The sequence below is a fragment of the Sminthopsis crassicaudata genome, chromosome 4 (assembly GCF_048593235.1).
Source record: "Sminthopsis crassicaudata isolate SCR6 chromosome 4, ASM4859323v1, whole genome shotgun sequence".
NCBI lineage: Eukaryota > Metazoa > Chordata > Mammalia > Dasyuromorphia > Dasyuridae > Sminthopsis > Sminthopsis crassicaudata.
In genome coordinates, this window is record NC_133620.1 from 206087374 (window position 1) to 206105779 (window position 18406).

At 31.0% G+C, this 18406-nt stretch overlaps 1 protein-coding gene across 3 annotated transcripts in view; it reads left to right on the top strand.

Moving 5' to 3' along the window:
* Positions 1-18406, top strand: part of ASCC3 (activating signal cointegrator 1 complex subunit 3) — a 325569-nt gene that overhangs the window by 73859 nt on the left and 233304 nt on the right. For all 3 annotated transcript variants that reach the window (XM_074310218.1, XM_074310220.1, XM_074310219.1), the window contains exons 11-13: positions 4096-4260; positions 15300-15476; positions 17299-17370. In XM_074310218.1, the coding sequence (XP_074166319.1) occupies positions 4096-4260; positions 15300-15476; positions 17299-17370 (414 nt within the window). The remainder of the gene's footprint in view (positions 1-4095; positions 4261-15299; positions 15477-17298; positions 17371-18406) is intronic.

The following is an 18406-nucleotide window of genomic DNA, read 5'->3' on the forward strand; positions in this document are numbered from 1 at the left end:
GGAATACAGAGAGTCTTGGAGAGACTTACATCAACTGATGCTGAGTGAAATGAGTAGAACTAGATCATTATACACTTCAGCAGTGATACTGTATGAGGATGTATTCTGATGGAAGTGGATATCTTCAACACAGAGAAGAGCTAATCCAATTCCAATTGATCAGTAATGGACACAATCAGCTAAACCTAGAAAAGGAACACTGGGAAATGAGTTTAAACATATTTTGTTTCTCTTCCCAGATTATTTTTACCTTCTGAATCCAATTCTTCCTTTGCCTGCCATCTAGGGGAGGTGGTAGAGGGAAGGAGGGGAAAAATTCAGAACAAAAGGGAGTACAAGGGGTAATGTAAAAAATTATCTATGCATATGTACTGTCAAAAAAAGTTATAATTATAAAATTAATAAAAACAAATTTAATGTATAAATGTATAACGTATAAATTATGTAAGGGAAATTAATTGTGCTTTGGCTGATATCATAGTTATATAAGTTAGAATGAAATATTTATTGTTTATTATACTATGGTGTTTTGAAATAAACCCCTAGGTATCACCTGCAAGTGAATCAAACAAGAGTTGGAAGGACACAGTTCAATTACATCCCACTTGCTTATTTGATAAATTATAGATTAAAAGTATTTTTTCATTTGTGATCTCAATATCCTGATAAGACACCTTTTCCCCTTGTATATTTCCTGAACAAGACACTTCCTCTTTGACTTGAGCCTTTTTCAGTGACTGTTCTTCATAGATGTAATGTTCTCCTTCCTTATCTGTACCTCCTGTATTCCTTCACTTTTTTAGAATCCCAATTACAATCACATTTTCTACTGGAAGTTTTCCCAAATCTTTTAATTCTAGGGCCTTTTCTCAGTTGATCCTATTTTACCTTTATACAGCTTATTTATACATAATTCTTTTGCATTTTGTGTCCTTCCAATACTCATCCCCCCCAATACTGTGAGTTCTTTATAATCAGTGATTATTTTTTGCCTGCCTTTGTCTTTCCTGTGCTTAGTATAGTACTTGACTTGTACTAGACACTTAATAAGTATTTATTGACTGAATGAAATTTGGGATAAAAATGTTCTCACATTTGGATTTTTAGTATTAGAAGTACTCAAGAGGAATGCTAGTTAGCAAAGTCATATGCTTCAGGGAGTACAAAAAAGATAAGAACTGAAAAAGATGTTATATCTTTGATGAAATTTTACAAGTTTTTATTCCAGTTTTTAAAAATTATTTTTCTAATGAATTTTATTTTTTAGCATACTAATGATTATCATTCATATTCAGACCTGCATATTTGTTAACACCGATTCTGTTAATTCAATATGCAAACACTAATAACTAAAGTATTAACTAGAAAGTTTTGAAACTTTTCAATGTTAAATGTTAAATGAAAAATATTAGTTTGCAAAATGATAGATGTAATAAATATAACCAATATATTTAACAATCTCAGATAAACACAAGTGATATTTTACATCATTATGAATGATGGCAGTTTTATTACATTGTATGATGTTATTAATAAATAACAAAATAATACTTTTAAGGAGTCTCATTTTATTAATAAATGATTTATTAATAATAATTTATAATTTAAATAAAAAGCTAGAAAATACTTTGATTATAGCATCTCTGGTGCTATTGCTTTTTTCTTTTATTTGTAAAGTTTAATTGCTGTGGTAAAATACTTTAAAATGTTATAGACAAAGAAAATCCACAAATTTACAAAATACTATATAATTGTATTGTATTTCCTTGTATCTCAAAAATGTATCAAATTTTAAAACATAAAAAGCAGTCTTTATTGTTAATATAAATGATATATGATGTGAGATCCTTTCTCCAACTATAATTTTGAAATACTCTGAAAATAGCAATTATCTTTGACTTAGCTCTAAAAATTTCAGAATCACAGCTGGATTTGCTGAGTAGTAGTCCTTTGCAGAGAGATAGTTCATTTGAAATAATTGCTGGATTAAAAAAAAAAATCATGTTCTATTACTTTTTTTCCTCTTTATTAGATTTCTTTAGTATTTTCTGATCTGATTTGTGTCCCTCACTTCCTATGGATATAAATTAGACTACAGTTGTAAAGCAATTTAAAACACTATTATTGAAGATAGTTTTTATATTCTTATATATCACTATAAGTTTATCATGTAAATGCTTGACATTTATAAATGACAATTCTTTTGATTGACTTATTTAAAATGAATGTGAACTACAGTTATCCCATCCATGTCATGGCTTTCCCCATCATGATTTCAGTGTATTGTTGGTTGGCATAAGAAATTAAATGGGAATTTGAGAGGAGTTTAGAAATTTAGAAATGCATACTTATAGTATTGCATAATTTCCACATATTTTATCTTTTAATGCCAAAATAATTTAGACTTCTCCTCTGGTATGAAAGTAGGGCCAAAAATTTGAAATGGATTTTCTAGATCATAGGGGTTTTTTGTTCTCCTAACCTCTGTGATATGGAAGGGCTAACAGTACATTAACTAATATAGACTTGAGTGATGCCTAAAGATTTTTTATTTTGACTTGAACATTCTGTGCCTAATATCACTGCTATTAAGGAGAATGAGGCTGGCAGGTCTCTTGAACTTAGGATTTCTGAGACTTTGTGGCCTTACCCAGTTAGTTATCTAGAAATTCAGAATTTGTATAGTAAATCTCTGAGAGAGGGGGACATCGAGTAGTCTAAGACCCATCTTCTTAAACTGTGGGTCGCAACTTCATATGGGGTTTCATAGCTGAATGTGGGTGTTACAAAATTATGGTTTATTATTATGTTTGATTTCTATATCTGTTTCATATGTCTATATACCTAAGCTTCCATAAAAATTTCTTGGGTGAAAAGGAGTTAAAAGTGGAAAAAGATAGGAAGGATAACTTGGCCCAAGTTAGGAACAAAGCCGAGCAAAGCTCCTACTATTCACTAATGTAATTGGGCCTATACTTTTAGCCTAGGTTAGATAGGGAGACCCAGTCTTTAAAAATGAAGTGTTAAAAAATATAAAAACACCAGAGATCTTAGGAATAAATTGGCTTTTCTAATTAATATTGATTAAAAACTAAGAACTATCATCTTTAATAAAACAAAACAATAGAGGGTTTCCCACTAAAGTCAGAGGATAAAGCAAAAATTTCTATTTTTGCCATTGTTATTTAGTGAAGGTCCTAAAATGACACCTATAACTAACCCCTCCCAAAAAAAAAATAGAGAGAAGTAGACAATTTTTCATTTGTTATTTAATTTGATCACATCCCTGTGAATTAGATTTTATGGACATTATCCTCATTTATAAAATGAGGAAACTAAGACTTGGCTTTAGTAACTGACACATATTTAAACAGCTAGTAAAGTATTTGAAATGGAATTAGAGTCCAAATCTTTCTGACCTCAAGTTCAACCCAGTTTTTACCACACTGAACTACAGAAATTTCCCTTGAACTGTGTACTCAAGTTGACATGAAGCTAGAAAAGCTTATCAGGAAATATGATCATTGATATGAATAGTGTATTTCTGTTTCAATACCTCCATTCTATATTAATTGGTAAGGAGAACCATCTATATATCTATTTAAAAGTTTTCAGTCTTTTAGTGTTTTATAAAGTCATGAGGATCTGAGTTCAAATATGGTCTCAGATACTTAACACTTCCTAGCTGTGTGACCCTGGGCAAGTCACTTATCCCCTATCACCCTAGCAAAAATAAACAAATAAAGCAAAATATAAATTATCATTACCATAAATAAAACCAACAAGGTGATTAAAAAGAACTACTATTATTAGTTTCTCTGTATTTAAATAATTAATTTTTATTTATTAGTCATGTATTGAAAACTGTCATGCTTGACCTAAATATAAATAGAACTCTCCAGGCTTAATATAAAGACATTTTAACATATACTAAATTTATTTCTCATAGGTTATTAGATTTCATGCAAAGGTCGCCATTATTATTGAATTATGGGTGACAGAACGCTATTCACTGAAAATACTAAGAAAGTGTTTGCTACAAGTTAATGTGAATTGTTCTTCTCCTTAATTGAATTTTTTCCCATTTCTTTATAGATGCTTGTTACTACACCTGAAAAATGGGATGTAGTAACAAGGAAGAGTGTTGGAGATGTAGCCCTTTCCCAGCTTGTAAAGCTCCTAATTCTTGATGAAGTTCATCTGTTGCATGAAGATAGAGGACCTGTATTGGAAAGTCTAGTTGCACGAACCTTACGACAGGTAAGCGAAAATTATTTTATTTCAGAAAATTATTTGGGCAATTGAATGATTTAGATTAATTTAAATGGATCTGTTGTCTGTTACACTGGTAGGTAACTGTTTCTTTTGCTACAAATGGCTGCATCTCGTATATTGGAAGAAAATATTAATATGTAGCATTTTATAAAAGGAAGAAACCACTAATATGTAGCCTTTTATTATAATGCATTTTCTAATATTTTTCATCATCTAATAATGCAAAATTTAAATTATATAACAAAATAAAATATTGACTTGGCAAAATAGAAATTTGTTATATCATTTAAAAAAAATAATGACTCCTAGTTCAAATTTATAAGAAAAAAGACAGTCTCCTTTTTTAGAAATAGTCAAATAATATGAATATGAATGTTTCAGAAGTGCAAGCCATAAATAACCCCATAAAAAGCTCTTGATAGACATATGAAAAAAATGCTTCAGTTTGCCAACTAGGAAACTGCAAAATAAAACAACCTCAGGATCCCTCCTTGTATCTTGTAGATTGGTAAAGTTGCCAAAAAAATAAAGTAAATGATAAATGCTAGAGGATCTTTCAGGAAACACATACTTTAATGTGCTGCTGGTGGAACAATCCATTCATTCTGAAAAGTAATTTAGAATTATGCGCTAAAAGTGTGTATACTCTTTGACCCAGCCATACCCTTATAATTCACTACACAAAAGTGATCAAAGAATGTGGACAGGAGATCATATATATAAAAGTAATTATAGGAACTTACTTTGCATTGGTAAAAATTTGGAAATCTGGATTGATTCCCATCATTTGGGAAAAGACTGAACAAATTATGTTATATAACTTTGATGGGAATACTATTGTATTATGAGAAATGGTAGAGGGGATGGTTTTAGAGAAACCTAGGAAATTTTATATGAACTGAAGCAGAATGAATTGAACAGAACATGGTTAAAAAATTATTTAGTAGCAACAATATTGTAAAGACAAATTACTTTGAAAGATTTAATAACTCTGCTGAACATAATGGGCAAGGACCACGACATAAGAGGATTCATAATGAAACATGTTGCCCATCTTAGTAAGGTGATGAGAGGTGATACGCTCAGTGCAGATCAAGATTTTTTTTAACATGGATATTTTGGGAGTTTATTTTAACTATATATATGTAAAAGGGTTTTGTTTTTCTTCTATTGCCAATGAATGGGTGTTTTTCTTGCTTTCTTAATGGAGATGGAGGAGAAAGAGCTACAAGGGAAACAAGACAGATTTTTATGGATTAAAAAAAAATTTTTTTTTGGAAAAAAGTAATGTTCCTTATCTTCTTAATGTTACAAAGTATTCTTATGTTGTTATGGTATATGAAAAACAAGTTTTGCTCTTTTGACTTATTTGTTATTCTTATTCTTTTCTTTTAAACAAAGTGAAATTCAGTGGCTTAATATATTAACCTATGTAACATGGATTTAATTGCATGTGAAACAAGGGACTTGTTAAATAGCATGAGATTATGCTTTTGGTTTTCTCAAATGTTTTCAAATGAATGTTATGCTCAAGCTGTTGTATTCTGCAGACTATCTTTGAAGTAAAAATTCTCTACAGGCATCCATAGGCTTTGTTTTAAAAGTTTGTTTTTAGGTCAGTTATTTGCAACTTAAGCAGCAGAAATATGTTATTAGTAGTTGTTAGTTTCTCAAGTTAACTCACTTAAAAGGTATAATATAGTAGAAATATTGGGCATTTATAAAGAATATAATAATACCAAAGAATGTTGAATTCTGATAAGTTCACAAAAGGGAAAAAAAATTAAGTGTTTTTGTATATCTTGAATTTTAGTGCATAAGAAAAAGTCTTATATAATTCATTTGAACAAGCAAGTATTAAGTGTCTACTAGATAGATACAAAGATCACTATATTTGAATGGGGATGGAGCCAGAGTTGTGTACAAGTTGATTCAAAGTTTAATTGTGGGTAGAGATTGAATATATAATAACATTTGGGATAATCTAGAATGCTCTTTGTAGAAGGTTGCACTTGGCCTGAATCTGGTGGGGAGTTAGGGATTCTTACCAGCAAGTAGTAATTAAGTACCTGTTAATTTATCTAGGGATCAAGGTTAAAAAAAAGGAAGGGTTTTCCAGACTTGGAGAACATTTTGGGCAAAGACATAGCAATGGAAAATAGATTAGCTCAACTCTTACTTATGAAGTCATAATATTCAGAAACAAAGGAACATTTTACCGGTTGTTAATCAAAAGTCACAACTCCATAAGACATGAGTAATAACTTGCTTTTTATAAGAGAGAGACACGTGCATGTGAGAATTAGTTATATACTAAGGAACTTATGATAACAGAACCTTGGATATTTATGGGGTACAGCAAAAGGGAAGGTCTCTTAGGAGTAGTAGAGGACAATGTCCTCTCAAATAGGAATGACAAGGGAAGAAAAAAGATAGAGTGAAGTGGAGGACTTGGCAACTTTTGGCTATAGAAAGAGAATGTTCTGTTTATCTGTAAGTCTTAACTGCACAGTTTATCAGTTCGGGCTAGACTGGCTAAAGCCAAGCTTGTAGCTGACTATTCCAAGGGAAGTGAGTTTAGTAGAATTCAGTTGCAAAAAATCACTGTTAAGAAAGAGAAACCTTCATTTCTATAAAATAGAACAACTCAAGGAAACAAGTTCAGGGAGCCCTTAACACTGCCAATTCAGGGGTATAAGGAAAGAATAATAGGAAACAATTAAAATTTCATGATATTAATAATAATAATTAGGATGGGTTTAAGTATCCTAAAAGAGCTCTCTTTATCTTTAAATTACTTCGTCATTGCCAGAATGGCTTATGAATGTCTTCTCCCAGAAGGGAATTTTGGTACAGAATGTTTTACTGCTTTCTTCTGAAATTCTTTGGGTAAATGATAGCCTAGATAAGTGGTCCTCAAACTTTTTAAATAGGGGGCCAGTTCACTGTCCCTCAGACTGTTGGAGGGCTGGACTATAGTAAAAACAAAAACTCACACTCTGTTTCTGCCCCTCAGCCCATTTGCCATAACCTGGCGGGCCGCATAAACGTCCTCAGCAGGCTGCATCTGGCCCGCGGGCCGTAGTTTGAGAACCCCTGGCCTAGATTTTGGAAAAGAGACAAGGCACATGTTTTGTAGAGGAACAAAATTTGGAATATTTAAAGATTCTAATACTTGGAAAAGATAGAATGGATAGGCAGGTATTCTCTCCCCTATTAACAGGTGTATATATAAATTTTTTTCTGCAGTATGTTTTCTACCAAGCAATATCAATTCACTTGCAAAGTGTCATGCTTCCAGTTACAAAAATTCTACTTAACATAGTCTCATATGAATAATAGGAAGCATCATAGCCATAGACTAGACATTATGGAATAAATCACAACAGTCAAAATTTGTCTGGTCCTGCCACAGCATTTCAATCTCAGCAAGCTTAAAAAGTTTTTTTTTCCCCTTTCACTCTATCCCTCATCTCCCATTTCTATAGAATGCACCACATTATCCTTCCAGTCATTAAGGTTCATAACCTTAGAGTTGTCTTCTACACTACACAATATCAGTCATCTTTCTAACTTATTAAACTTTTATTCTGTGCTGGACTAGGTTTTAAGTGTTTCATTTCACTTTTGTCTTTGAATTGTAGTGCTTTGCACATAGAAGATGCATTATAAATGTTTTTTCATTTGGAAAGGCTGATCTAAAAGCTGCCCTTCAGGGAGGCTGGAGTTCTTCACTCCACAATTATATTTTGTTGAGGTAAACATGGGAGAAGGGGAATGATTATACATCATGGCACAGGGATTTCTGTTGTCAACATCTAAATAAAAAAGGAATGTTTGGGAGAGATTTTACTTAATTTAATAAACAAATATCTGTGAAGAATTAGAATGAACAAAATCTCTTTTTCCATTACCCTCTAATTCTTATTTCTTTATCAGCAATTGCTAAACAGTGATGATCTTCTCTTGCTATCACCGTGCAGGGATAATTTTAATCTTTAATCTGAGACATAGAAAAAGGGAAAACAAGTTATGAGATATAAGGTCTTAGCTTTAGTGATTGAAGAGGTCTTTGAATATTAGAGGTATTAAGTGATTTAAACAGGTTTGTGTAGTAAATTTCAAAATCTTCTCATTTGGCTGATTGATCTAAAACCAAATTTGTAGTACCTCAATCACATATATTTTAGTCAAAATTTGGCCAGTCTTACAAGCATGAGAAAGGCACATTCTAAGTAAACACCAGTGTCTTTAAAACATTAGAGCTGGAAAGTGTCATTGCTTATAGCTACTAAAATGTGAAAGAGACCAAAAGATATTATTACCTTGGAAATCAAATTAGAAATATTAATATAATTTGAAATGGACTCAAGTTGCAGAAAAATTAAAGATAGTGTTGTTGTTTTTTCCCCACTGTATTATAGTTTGACATAATAGGTAATAATCAGGCATTTTCAAATTTGCTATTTTCATTTTGCAATTTTAATTATATAGTTACATGTTTTAATAAGTGCTATTAATTTTTCCTTTCATTGTTTTTTATACTTTTGATTTTCCTTTGAATATATGTCTAAAATATTTCTTGGTTACATATGAATTTTACTATATTGGAGGCAAGATACCTTTTTTATAGGTTGTGTAACTACAGAGAACAGGGAAATGGGATAGTTAGATAACTATCCGATTTTATAATGTAATTCTAGGCAAAACAAAATTTAGTGTGCAATTTGTTTTTATAAAACTACTAAGTCTTTTTATTTTTATTAAAATGAATTAGTATTTAGGATAACTATCTCCAGTAGATGATAGTATTGTGTTCAGCACAATGTCATTTTCAGACAGGCTATAGACATTCCTAGTATAGTATGGAATCCACAGGATTTTGAAAGTTTCTATACTTGTAATTTAAATCTGTTTTAGACATTATCTATATTTCAGAGAGCTTTAAGTAGCACACATAGGGAAAGTGTCAGTTAACTTAAACCGAAGTTAATTCAAACTTTAAGATTGTTGTATTTTTATGTCAATTTAAAAAGGACCAAATGAGTCTTCCCCATTAATTAAAATCCCATACACAACTTTGCATTGTGTTTGGACCCTGAAAACCAATCTGTCATATATTTTTTGTCATTATTTTATGTGCTTATGCATTTCATCTAAGAATTTATGCCTGAATAACTAATATACAAAAATAAAAGTTTATGATAAAAATACTGACCTAGTGAAAGACATATTATGACTTTTTTCTTTTTATCCTATTTTCATTTACTTTTAGTTTGTTGGCTTTTAGTAGAAAATCTTCTATATTCACTTCCAGGATATTACTGATTTAACATTAGAAGAAATTTAAAAATAACAACTTATATTTGATAGTTAATGTTACATAGTTGCAACAATAACAAAACCTCATAATAGCAAAATTCTGTGATTCATTAGGATATAAATCTCCTGAGGATTAGAAGTATTTCACTTTTGTTCTAGTCATTAGGACAGTGCATACCACAGTCAGTTCTTTAAAAATGGATGTGGAATGGTTGATTTTTAATAGGTTTCAATACAATAAATACAATAAATTTTTTAGCTAAGTTGGAGATTTGTTTCTATTTTATAGTTATTAAGATCTGCTTAAATATTTAAAGATTTCTTCTGCTTTTGCAAAAAAGGTTATAATTCTATCATTGTTACAATGTTCATTTTTGCATTTTCCTGTAATTTACTGTTATTTAGCCATTAATATTCAGCTAACAAAACAATTTATTAACTATATCTGAAAAAATCTTTTGTGGAATAGTGATGTGATTGATAATGGTAAGGTTCATATGATAAATACAAATTGGCAAAGAGGCCACTCTATTTAAAATTATTAGGCTTAATCTTTTTAATTTTTTTTTTTATTATAGCTTTTTATTTACAAGATATATGCATGGGTCATTTTTCAGCATTGACTGTTGCAAAACCTTTTGTTCCAAATTTTCCCCTCCTTCCCATCCCCTCCCTCAGATGGCAGGTAGACAAATACATGTTAAATATGGTGAAGTATATGCTAAATACAATATATGTATACATATCCATATAGTTATTTTGCTGCACAAGAAGAATCGGACTTTGAAATAATGTACAATAACATGTGAAGTAAATAAAAAATGCAAGCAGACAAAAACAGAAGGATTGGAAATGCTATGTAGTGGTTTACACTCATTTCCTAGAGTTCTTTTGCTGGGTGTAGCTGGTTCTATTCATTATTGAACAAATGGAACTGATTTGCATCTCATTGTTGAAGATGGCCACATCCATCAGAATTGATCATCATATTGTATTATTGTTGAAGTATATAATGATCTCCTGGTCCTGCTCATTGCACTCAGCAATCAGTTCATGTAAGTCTCTCCAGGCCTTTCTGAAGTCATCCTGCTGGTCATTTCTTACAGAAAAATAATATTCCATAACATTAATATATCACAATTTATTCAGCAATTCTCCAGTTGATGGGCATCTACTCAGTTTCGTTTCTGGCCACTACAAAGAGGGCTGCCACAAACATTCTTGCACATACAGGTGCCTTTCCCTTCTTTAAGATCTCCTTGGGATATAAGCCCAGTAGTAACACTGCTGGATCAAAGGGTATGCACAGTTTGATAACTTTTTGAGTATAGTTCCAAATCTAGGCTTAATCTTTTAAAAAATTATCTGTGGCTTTCTGCCACAGATTTACCATTATAAGTTAGATATATTTCTTGAATAAAAATAGCGTTGCTTTTTGTAGACCTAGTGTATATGTCCATTCTTAAGCACTCAGGTTTTTTCCTTAACATCCTTCTAAGAAATTTGTTAATTGCTTTTTACTCCAGTATCAGTATTCCCTAAAGTTCTGCCAAACTTATGCTTTTAAATTTTGATTTTCCAGTTCTTTGTCTCTTAAATTGTCTTTAAGTATTTTGTATACAGTGTTCAGATCTGTTCTTTTTAAAATGCTGCCCTCTGTACCTAATCAGGTATGTGACATATATTCAAAAAACAGACATAAATGTTAAATTTATATAAGTAAATGACAAATTTTCCCTTAGAACAACAAATAAATTTGCACATTGGAAAAAGAAAAAGAAAATGGGAAAAACCATAATACGAAAAAGTGCTGAAATTTGTCATTGTACTGAGACTTTGATTCTAGGCAATTGCTATAATAATATGTTCACAGTCTATCCTGTTTATTATTTTATGCTCATTTTTTCATTTAATAATTATTAAAATATTTCCAGTTTCTCCCAATTCAGTGGAGAAAAAAAGGAAAACTAAAACTAAACTCTTTTAAATATACATAGCCAAATGAAAAAAATGCTCATATTGTATCAACCATGGAAAATTATGTATCTTATTTTCCACATTTAGTCCATTACCTCTCACTGAGGAGATTGATAGAATTCTTCATCTTTACATACCTGAAATCATGATTGATCATTGCATGGATCAGAATTGGTTGTTTTTTAAAAATCGTTCATTTTTTTATTGTAGCATAAATTGTTTTGCTAGTGTATTTTATTTCACTTTCTATTGCTTCATAAAATTCAATTTTCTCAGAAATTACATGTTTTATCATTTCTTAAATTCAACATTACGTTAATGTGCCATAATGTGTTAAGACATTTACCTTTAGGGAAAGCTTTCTGTTTTACCTTCCCTAAAATCTTTGAGTAGTGATTTTCTCTTTAAGATAAAGGTTATAAAGAACATATTTTGTTCTCTTTATCCTTTGATTATTGATAAGATAATTTTATAGGGATAGTAATATAAGTTATCATTCATTTGTGCTATACATATTGTGACAACGGACTTAGAACCCGTCTATCTTTCCATTCAGGTTTGTAATCTTGAAGTCATCTTAATTTTTCTCCTTTAGTTTCTCCCACTCCAGTCTGTCTTCCATGTAGATGCTAAAGTGTAATGATAAATATCAAAGCATTTGCTGTCATTTCTTCTAGGGAGAAATATAAACTCTGGAGGCAGAAAGATATGGAGCCATATTTGAGATTAGAGTTCCTTGAGCCCAAAACTGTAGGAGTAGAAAAATGGAAAGACTCTCTTCACATTTGCTTATGTGCCCAATACATTAAAAAAAATAATGTTCATTATTACTTTTATAAGTAATTAAATATAGTCCACAAATAAATAAGTATGACATAGCTTTGTGGGTGGAAGATTCACCAAGACTATTAGATGGATTATTTTAGTTGCCTCCCTACAGTTGAATTCTCCTCTATGTGTTACAGCTGCCAATTAGAGTGTTAATAACTTGAGAACAGGTTTTGGTCTCATTTTGTCTATTTATACCCAGAGAGCTTATTATAATAGTGTACAGAGAATGTGCCTTAAAAATACCTTTCTACTAAAATAAATAAAAAATTAATTCAAGCCTAGGTATTCAAGTACAGTAACAGACAGTGTAAAGAAAAGTAGTAACCAAATAATAAACACACATGTTAAGTGCTATCCACTGTACTAAGCAGTAGGGTCCCTCCCCTCCTTTCCCCAAGGCAAAACTAGTCCCCATTCTAATGGAGGTTATGTACCAATAGAGCAAACAAAATATCATTAAATGGAAGCATACAGGATACACATAGAATGAGTAAAAGATAATTTGAAAGGGGAAAGCACCAGGCATTTTATGAGGTAGAAGTGATGGGAAGATCATTGGAAATAAGGACAGCCAATGCAAAGGAAGACTAATGGAAGATGCATATCAGGTGTGAGACTAATTAGCTAGAATAACTGCATTGTAGAGTACATAGAGTGAGGAGAAAAGTATAAAACTAGAAAAATATGAAGGAGCTATACTGAGAGGACCTTTAAATAACATATGACTTTAAATTGAATTTATCAAGTAAGGCCTAGCACAGTCAAGCCTAGTTTTAGGAAAAATCATTTTGTATGATGTGTGGAGAATAGATTGGAGGGAGGAAATAATTCAGATAGGGAAAACTATGGATCACCATTTCATGCTACTTGTTTTATAATAAATAAATGTAATATAGCAAAACATATCTGTACAGTATTATATTCAAAAATGTATTTTTCTTTTTGTGCCTTGATTCTATTAATTCTTTTTCAGGATATTTAATGTGTTACATGATAGTGCTTCATTATTAGACAGTCAGTTGTTGTTAGTCATTTAATTTTTCACAATTCTTAAAATTTTCAGAGTTTGAAATTTTAGTTACTTGTTTTCTTGGTTTTTCTCACTTCATTTTTAAGCCCCAAAATATAATAGTCTTTTCATTTTTAGTCTTTTCAGATACTCAAAACAAAATTAATCCATTGCCCAATTACTCCGTTTTTTATAATCCACCTATGTTTATAAATATGTTTGTGTACATACACATGTCATGTATCTATTTGGAGCTTACCTTGTTATATTAAGTGAAATATTATTCTATACCTAATCTTAGCTAGAATTATTTATTTGCTGTTCTCCCTACAAAAATTTCTTTCTTTGTGTCATTACGTAGGTTATTATACCTACTCTGGAACATTTACCTTATAGGGTTGTTGTAAGGATCAAATGAGTGCTTAATTGTAAAAAGTGCTTAGCAAAATGTCTTGTGCACAGAAAGTACTATATAAATGCTAATTCCCTTCCCTTTCCCCCTTGTCTTCCCTTGTTTATCTTTTAAACTATCATTTTATAAATTGTTCTTCAGTTTCTACTCACTTTACCCTATATCATATTATCCATATAATTCTAAGTTTCCCTGAAAATGACTTAACAATTTCTTGTAGCACAATAGTATTTGTTTCATGTACTTAAAATTTGTTACTTTGTTGAATAGTTTTCCTTTACTTTCCAAGTTTGTGCTACCAGAAAAAGAGCTGCTATATATATTTTTGCATATGTGAGTCTTTTCTCTTTTCTTCTGATATCTTTAGTTATAGATATAATAGTAAGGCGAATAGATATGGAAAGTTTAATAACTTTTTGATCATACTTTCAAATTGCTTTTCAGAATGGCTGCACCAGTTCATAGCTCCACCTAGCAGTACATTAATATGCTTGTCTTTGCCTAGCCCCTACAGTATTTATTTTCCTTTTACTGTCAGCTTTGCCAATCTGATGGGAATGAGGTGGGATTTTAAAGTTACTTTAGTTTTTATTTCTCTAAATATTGATTTGTAACTATTTTTGATTTTAGAAAATAAATACTAAATTTTGTATCTTTTGTATTTACTTAGCTATGTGTATGTTTCTTCTTATGTCAGACCTTAAGGATAAGGCTCTTTTCTTTTCTTTTCTTTGCATCCTCAGCATTTAGCTTTTTGGACCTTAAAATTTATTTGTTGAATTGAAATAAATTGGTTAAATATCCTTTGTTTAAAGGTCTTTAGTGAGGGAAAACCTACAAACTCTTTCCATTTCATTCCATATAGAGTGCATTCTGTCTAAGTGTTAGGAAGATTTTCCTAAGTTATTCCTAAATCTGACAATTTGCAACTTGTTCTGCTGATGATAATTCTACCATTTGGGATCCAGAAGAATCTTAATCTCTATTTCACATACTTGAAGGAAACTATCAGGTTTTACCTCTCTACTCTTTCCAGGCTATACATTCTTCATTCTTTCAACTAATCCTTATATGGCATATTCTTTTGACTGTCTATCATCCTGGTTGCCATTTTTTAGATATTGTTCTGCTTTTCAATATCCTCTCTCAAGTGGGGTGCTCAAAACAACACATATTATTTACCAGTGGGGTCTCTTCAGGATAGACTGTATTGTATGATAATTTTTGTAGTCCTAGACATTAATATTTTTTATATATATATATATATATAGCATAAAAATCACATTAGCTTTCTTAGTTTGCCATATTGCACTGTTATCGTATAATTATATTACCTTCCATATAACCTTCCCATATCATGAGATGAACTACCGTCCAACCCTTTTTTCCCCCCATCTTTGTACTTGTGAAATTGATTTTTGGCACCCAAGTGTAAGGCTTCACATTTATCATGTGTGTTTTTCATTCATCTAGGTTGAATCTACACAGAGTATGATAAGGATTTTGGGACTTTCTGCTACATTACCCAACTACCTTGATGTTGCTACTTTTTTGCATGTCAATCCTTATATTGGACTTTTCTACTTTGATGGCCGTTTTAGGCCAGTACCTCTTGGACAAACATTTTTGGGAATTAAGACAACAAATAAGGTAAATGTTCCCTGTGAACAATTTAATTTTTCAAGGAATATTTGGTGACAGGTTACATCAATAGCAAAGACAAATCCCTAAAATTTCATTATGTGAAACTCTTAATCTCATTTTTTTGAACCTTTGGTATTTTCTGAAGCATCTCCAAAAGGTATTAGTTTGCCTTTATGTAACTCTTAAGAGCAATTCCACTAATAGATATTCTAATTTATGCCAATCTCTTGCTATTCACTTTTGCAAATTCTTTTTAAATTATTTGTGTTATTTCCTCAGAATCCACATATTGTACCATTCATAAATTTGATATAAATAGGTATTTATAAATTTGACATAATTAAGAAGTACATACATATAAGCTAGTGAAATCTGTGGCTTAAGGAATTTATGATTAGTTACTAATACCACTAAAATATATTTGTAGTGTTCTGGTTGATTTTCTGGAGGTCTTAGAGCAGCCTTCATTTCAGCAGAGTAATTGCCACAAGAATAGCCAGGGATAAAGTGCAATTTCTTTATTATCTCTTTCAAAGTCTAGTTTCCTTGCCTGGAGTCCAGGCTAGCTTTCTTGAGGTCCTCCAGAATGTGTCTTGTTTTCTGTGGGGGATGCAGGAAGACTACTACAATAGTCTTTGTCTTGAAGTCTATCTCAGTCTGAGAGCTTGTGCTCCAGCCTCCAGCCACAACAAAGGTGGGAGATGAAATGAATCTGGCTGGCTGAATTTGTCCCAGCTTATATGCTCTATTATAATTACATTATCATAGCTGTGAATCTTGTAGAATAGGCATCAATCTTGTAGAACTATATTAAATGCTAAGTAAATGTACTGAGTTAGAGATCTATTAATCACCATGCTAAACTAGATAACCATTATATATTAGCACCTTGTAAGAATCCTTGTTTCAAGTACAGAGTTCTGGCCCATGACATATATTTGGAAGAAGATAGAGTCAAGATAATGAAGACAAGGCATTTGAGCTCATTTTTCTACTGTCTGTTCTCCACAATAATCTAGAAAATGCATTAGATCACATTTTATTTGGGAAAACATGAGTGGAGGGAGAAGAGAAAGCAAGAATTAGAAACATCTCATATAAATAAAGTGCTCAAAGAGGAGTTTATACAACAAAGAAGGGAGGGGGAGTGACATCTAGTCTTGCTAAATGGAAAATAAGGGATAGGATAGACTCACTATTTAACATTATGTTGTAGTTGATTTTTATGAGAACAAATAAAAAATTAAAAGTAATAAAACATAAAGACATTCTTTCCCCTAAATAATTGAAAGGGAATTTGGCTTAATGGATGGAGAGTTGGCTGCAGATTCCAAAAGAACTTAAGTCTTACTTTTCACATTCATTTTGTTGTGTAACCATGGGCCATGTGACTTAATGTCCTAGAAAAATCTCTAAGTTATTTACAATTGCTCTTCTGTATTGGTAGAGAAAGTTCCCAACAATGATATAGTCACAGGCCTTTGCAAAATAAACACTCCCCCCAATACATACATACAAGCAAATACATACAAATATATCCACACACACGCATACACACATCTATTTACTGGGATATTTTAGAGGATAATGTCTCCAAAAAAACTTGGATCTACTGCCAAGATAAATACAGTTTAAGGTATTTTTGTTTGTTCATGTTTTCTGACAGTTGTGTCAGATCTCTGTTAGGTAGGGTTGCCTGAGAAAAATGTGCACTGTGTTTTCTTTTTGGTAGTGCTTGATAGGTAGACTGGAAAACTTAAATGCAGTCAGTTAAACATTCTCTTTCTTTCTTGTTCTTTTTTTTTTTTTTTTTTTTTAAACTTTCCAGGTGCAACAGTTGAATAACATGGATGAAGTATGTTATGAAAATGTTTTGAAACAAATAACGGCTGGACATCAGGTATATTTACTTGTATAAAAATTATCCTAGAAACTTATAAATGAAAAAAAATTAATTTTAAATTCCTGCTTAAGGTATGTATTCTTGTGTTCCAAAATGATATATATGAGGTATTTTTTGTTAACTGAGTACTTATGAATGATGAAAGCACATTTTTTTAATCCACTAGTTTTGTGTAGATTTTTTTAAAACACCACTTGAGAAGAAATAATTGTTGCAGAAAAAAATATACATAATTATTAGTCCCTCTGTTTTGTATTACTTAAAATAATTTTTAAAAGTTATCATTTTGGTCAGATTATTTTATTTCAAAAATATTATTTTAAGTTCTATTTTGTAACATATATAGAATGCTAATTTTGTCCATTAGCTTGTGCTTAGTGATTGTATTTCATTTACACAATTTTTTGAGGGCAGATAATCAATAATAGCAATCTGACATTTATATAACACTTTTAGCATCTGTTGTACCGTTTTGTTTTCACTAGAAATCTGTGAAGTAGGTAGAGCAGGTTTTCAAGATGATAAGATTACAGTAAACATCCTTTATTCTTAGGTCGTTTTTTGTTTTTTGTTTTTTTGTTTTTTCGGGCATATCTTTGCCATGTGTTAAATAATTTTTCTTCTTGGTTTCTTCAGCTTTTAACATTTATATCCTAGTACATTTTCTATATTTTGTTTTGGTCACTATCTGTGATTCTTTGGTTTAGTAGTCTCATACTATAGAAACTCCCTCTACCAGTGCAGTTCAGCACATTGTAAATAATAATTTTTAGATAATTTGAGCTCAAGTGAAATTAAGCTCATTTTCTGACTATTGCTTTTGAATATATCTAATGCACTGTAGCTGAATATATATGTAAAGACTTGTTTTTCTACTACTTAATTCTGAAATAACTTTTTCAGTATTCTGCAATATATCAGTTATTGGAAATCTATCTTTTCTCTTAGTCAATATTCTATGCTAAGAAAACTTACTGTGTTGGGATAGACAAAGCTCTATGTAACTGTAATTTTCTATTATTTCATTAAATGA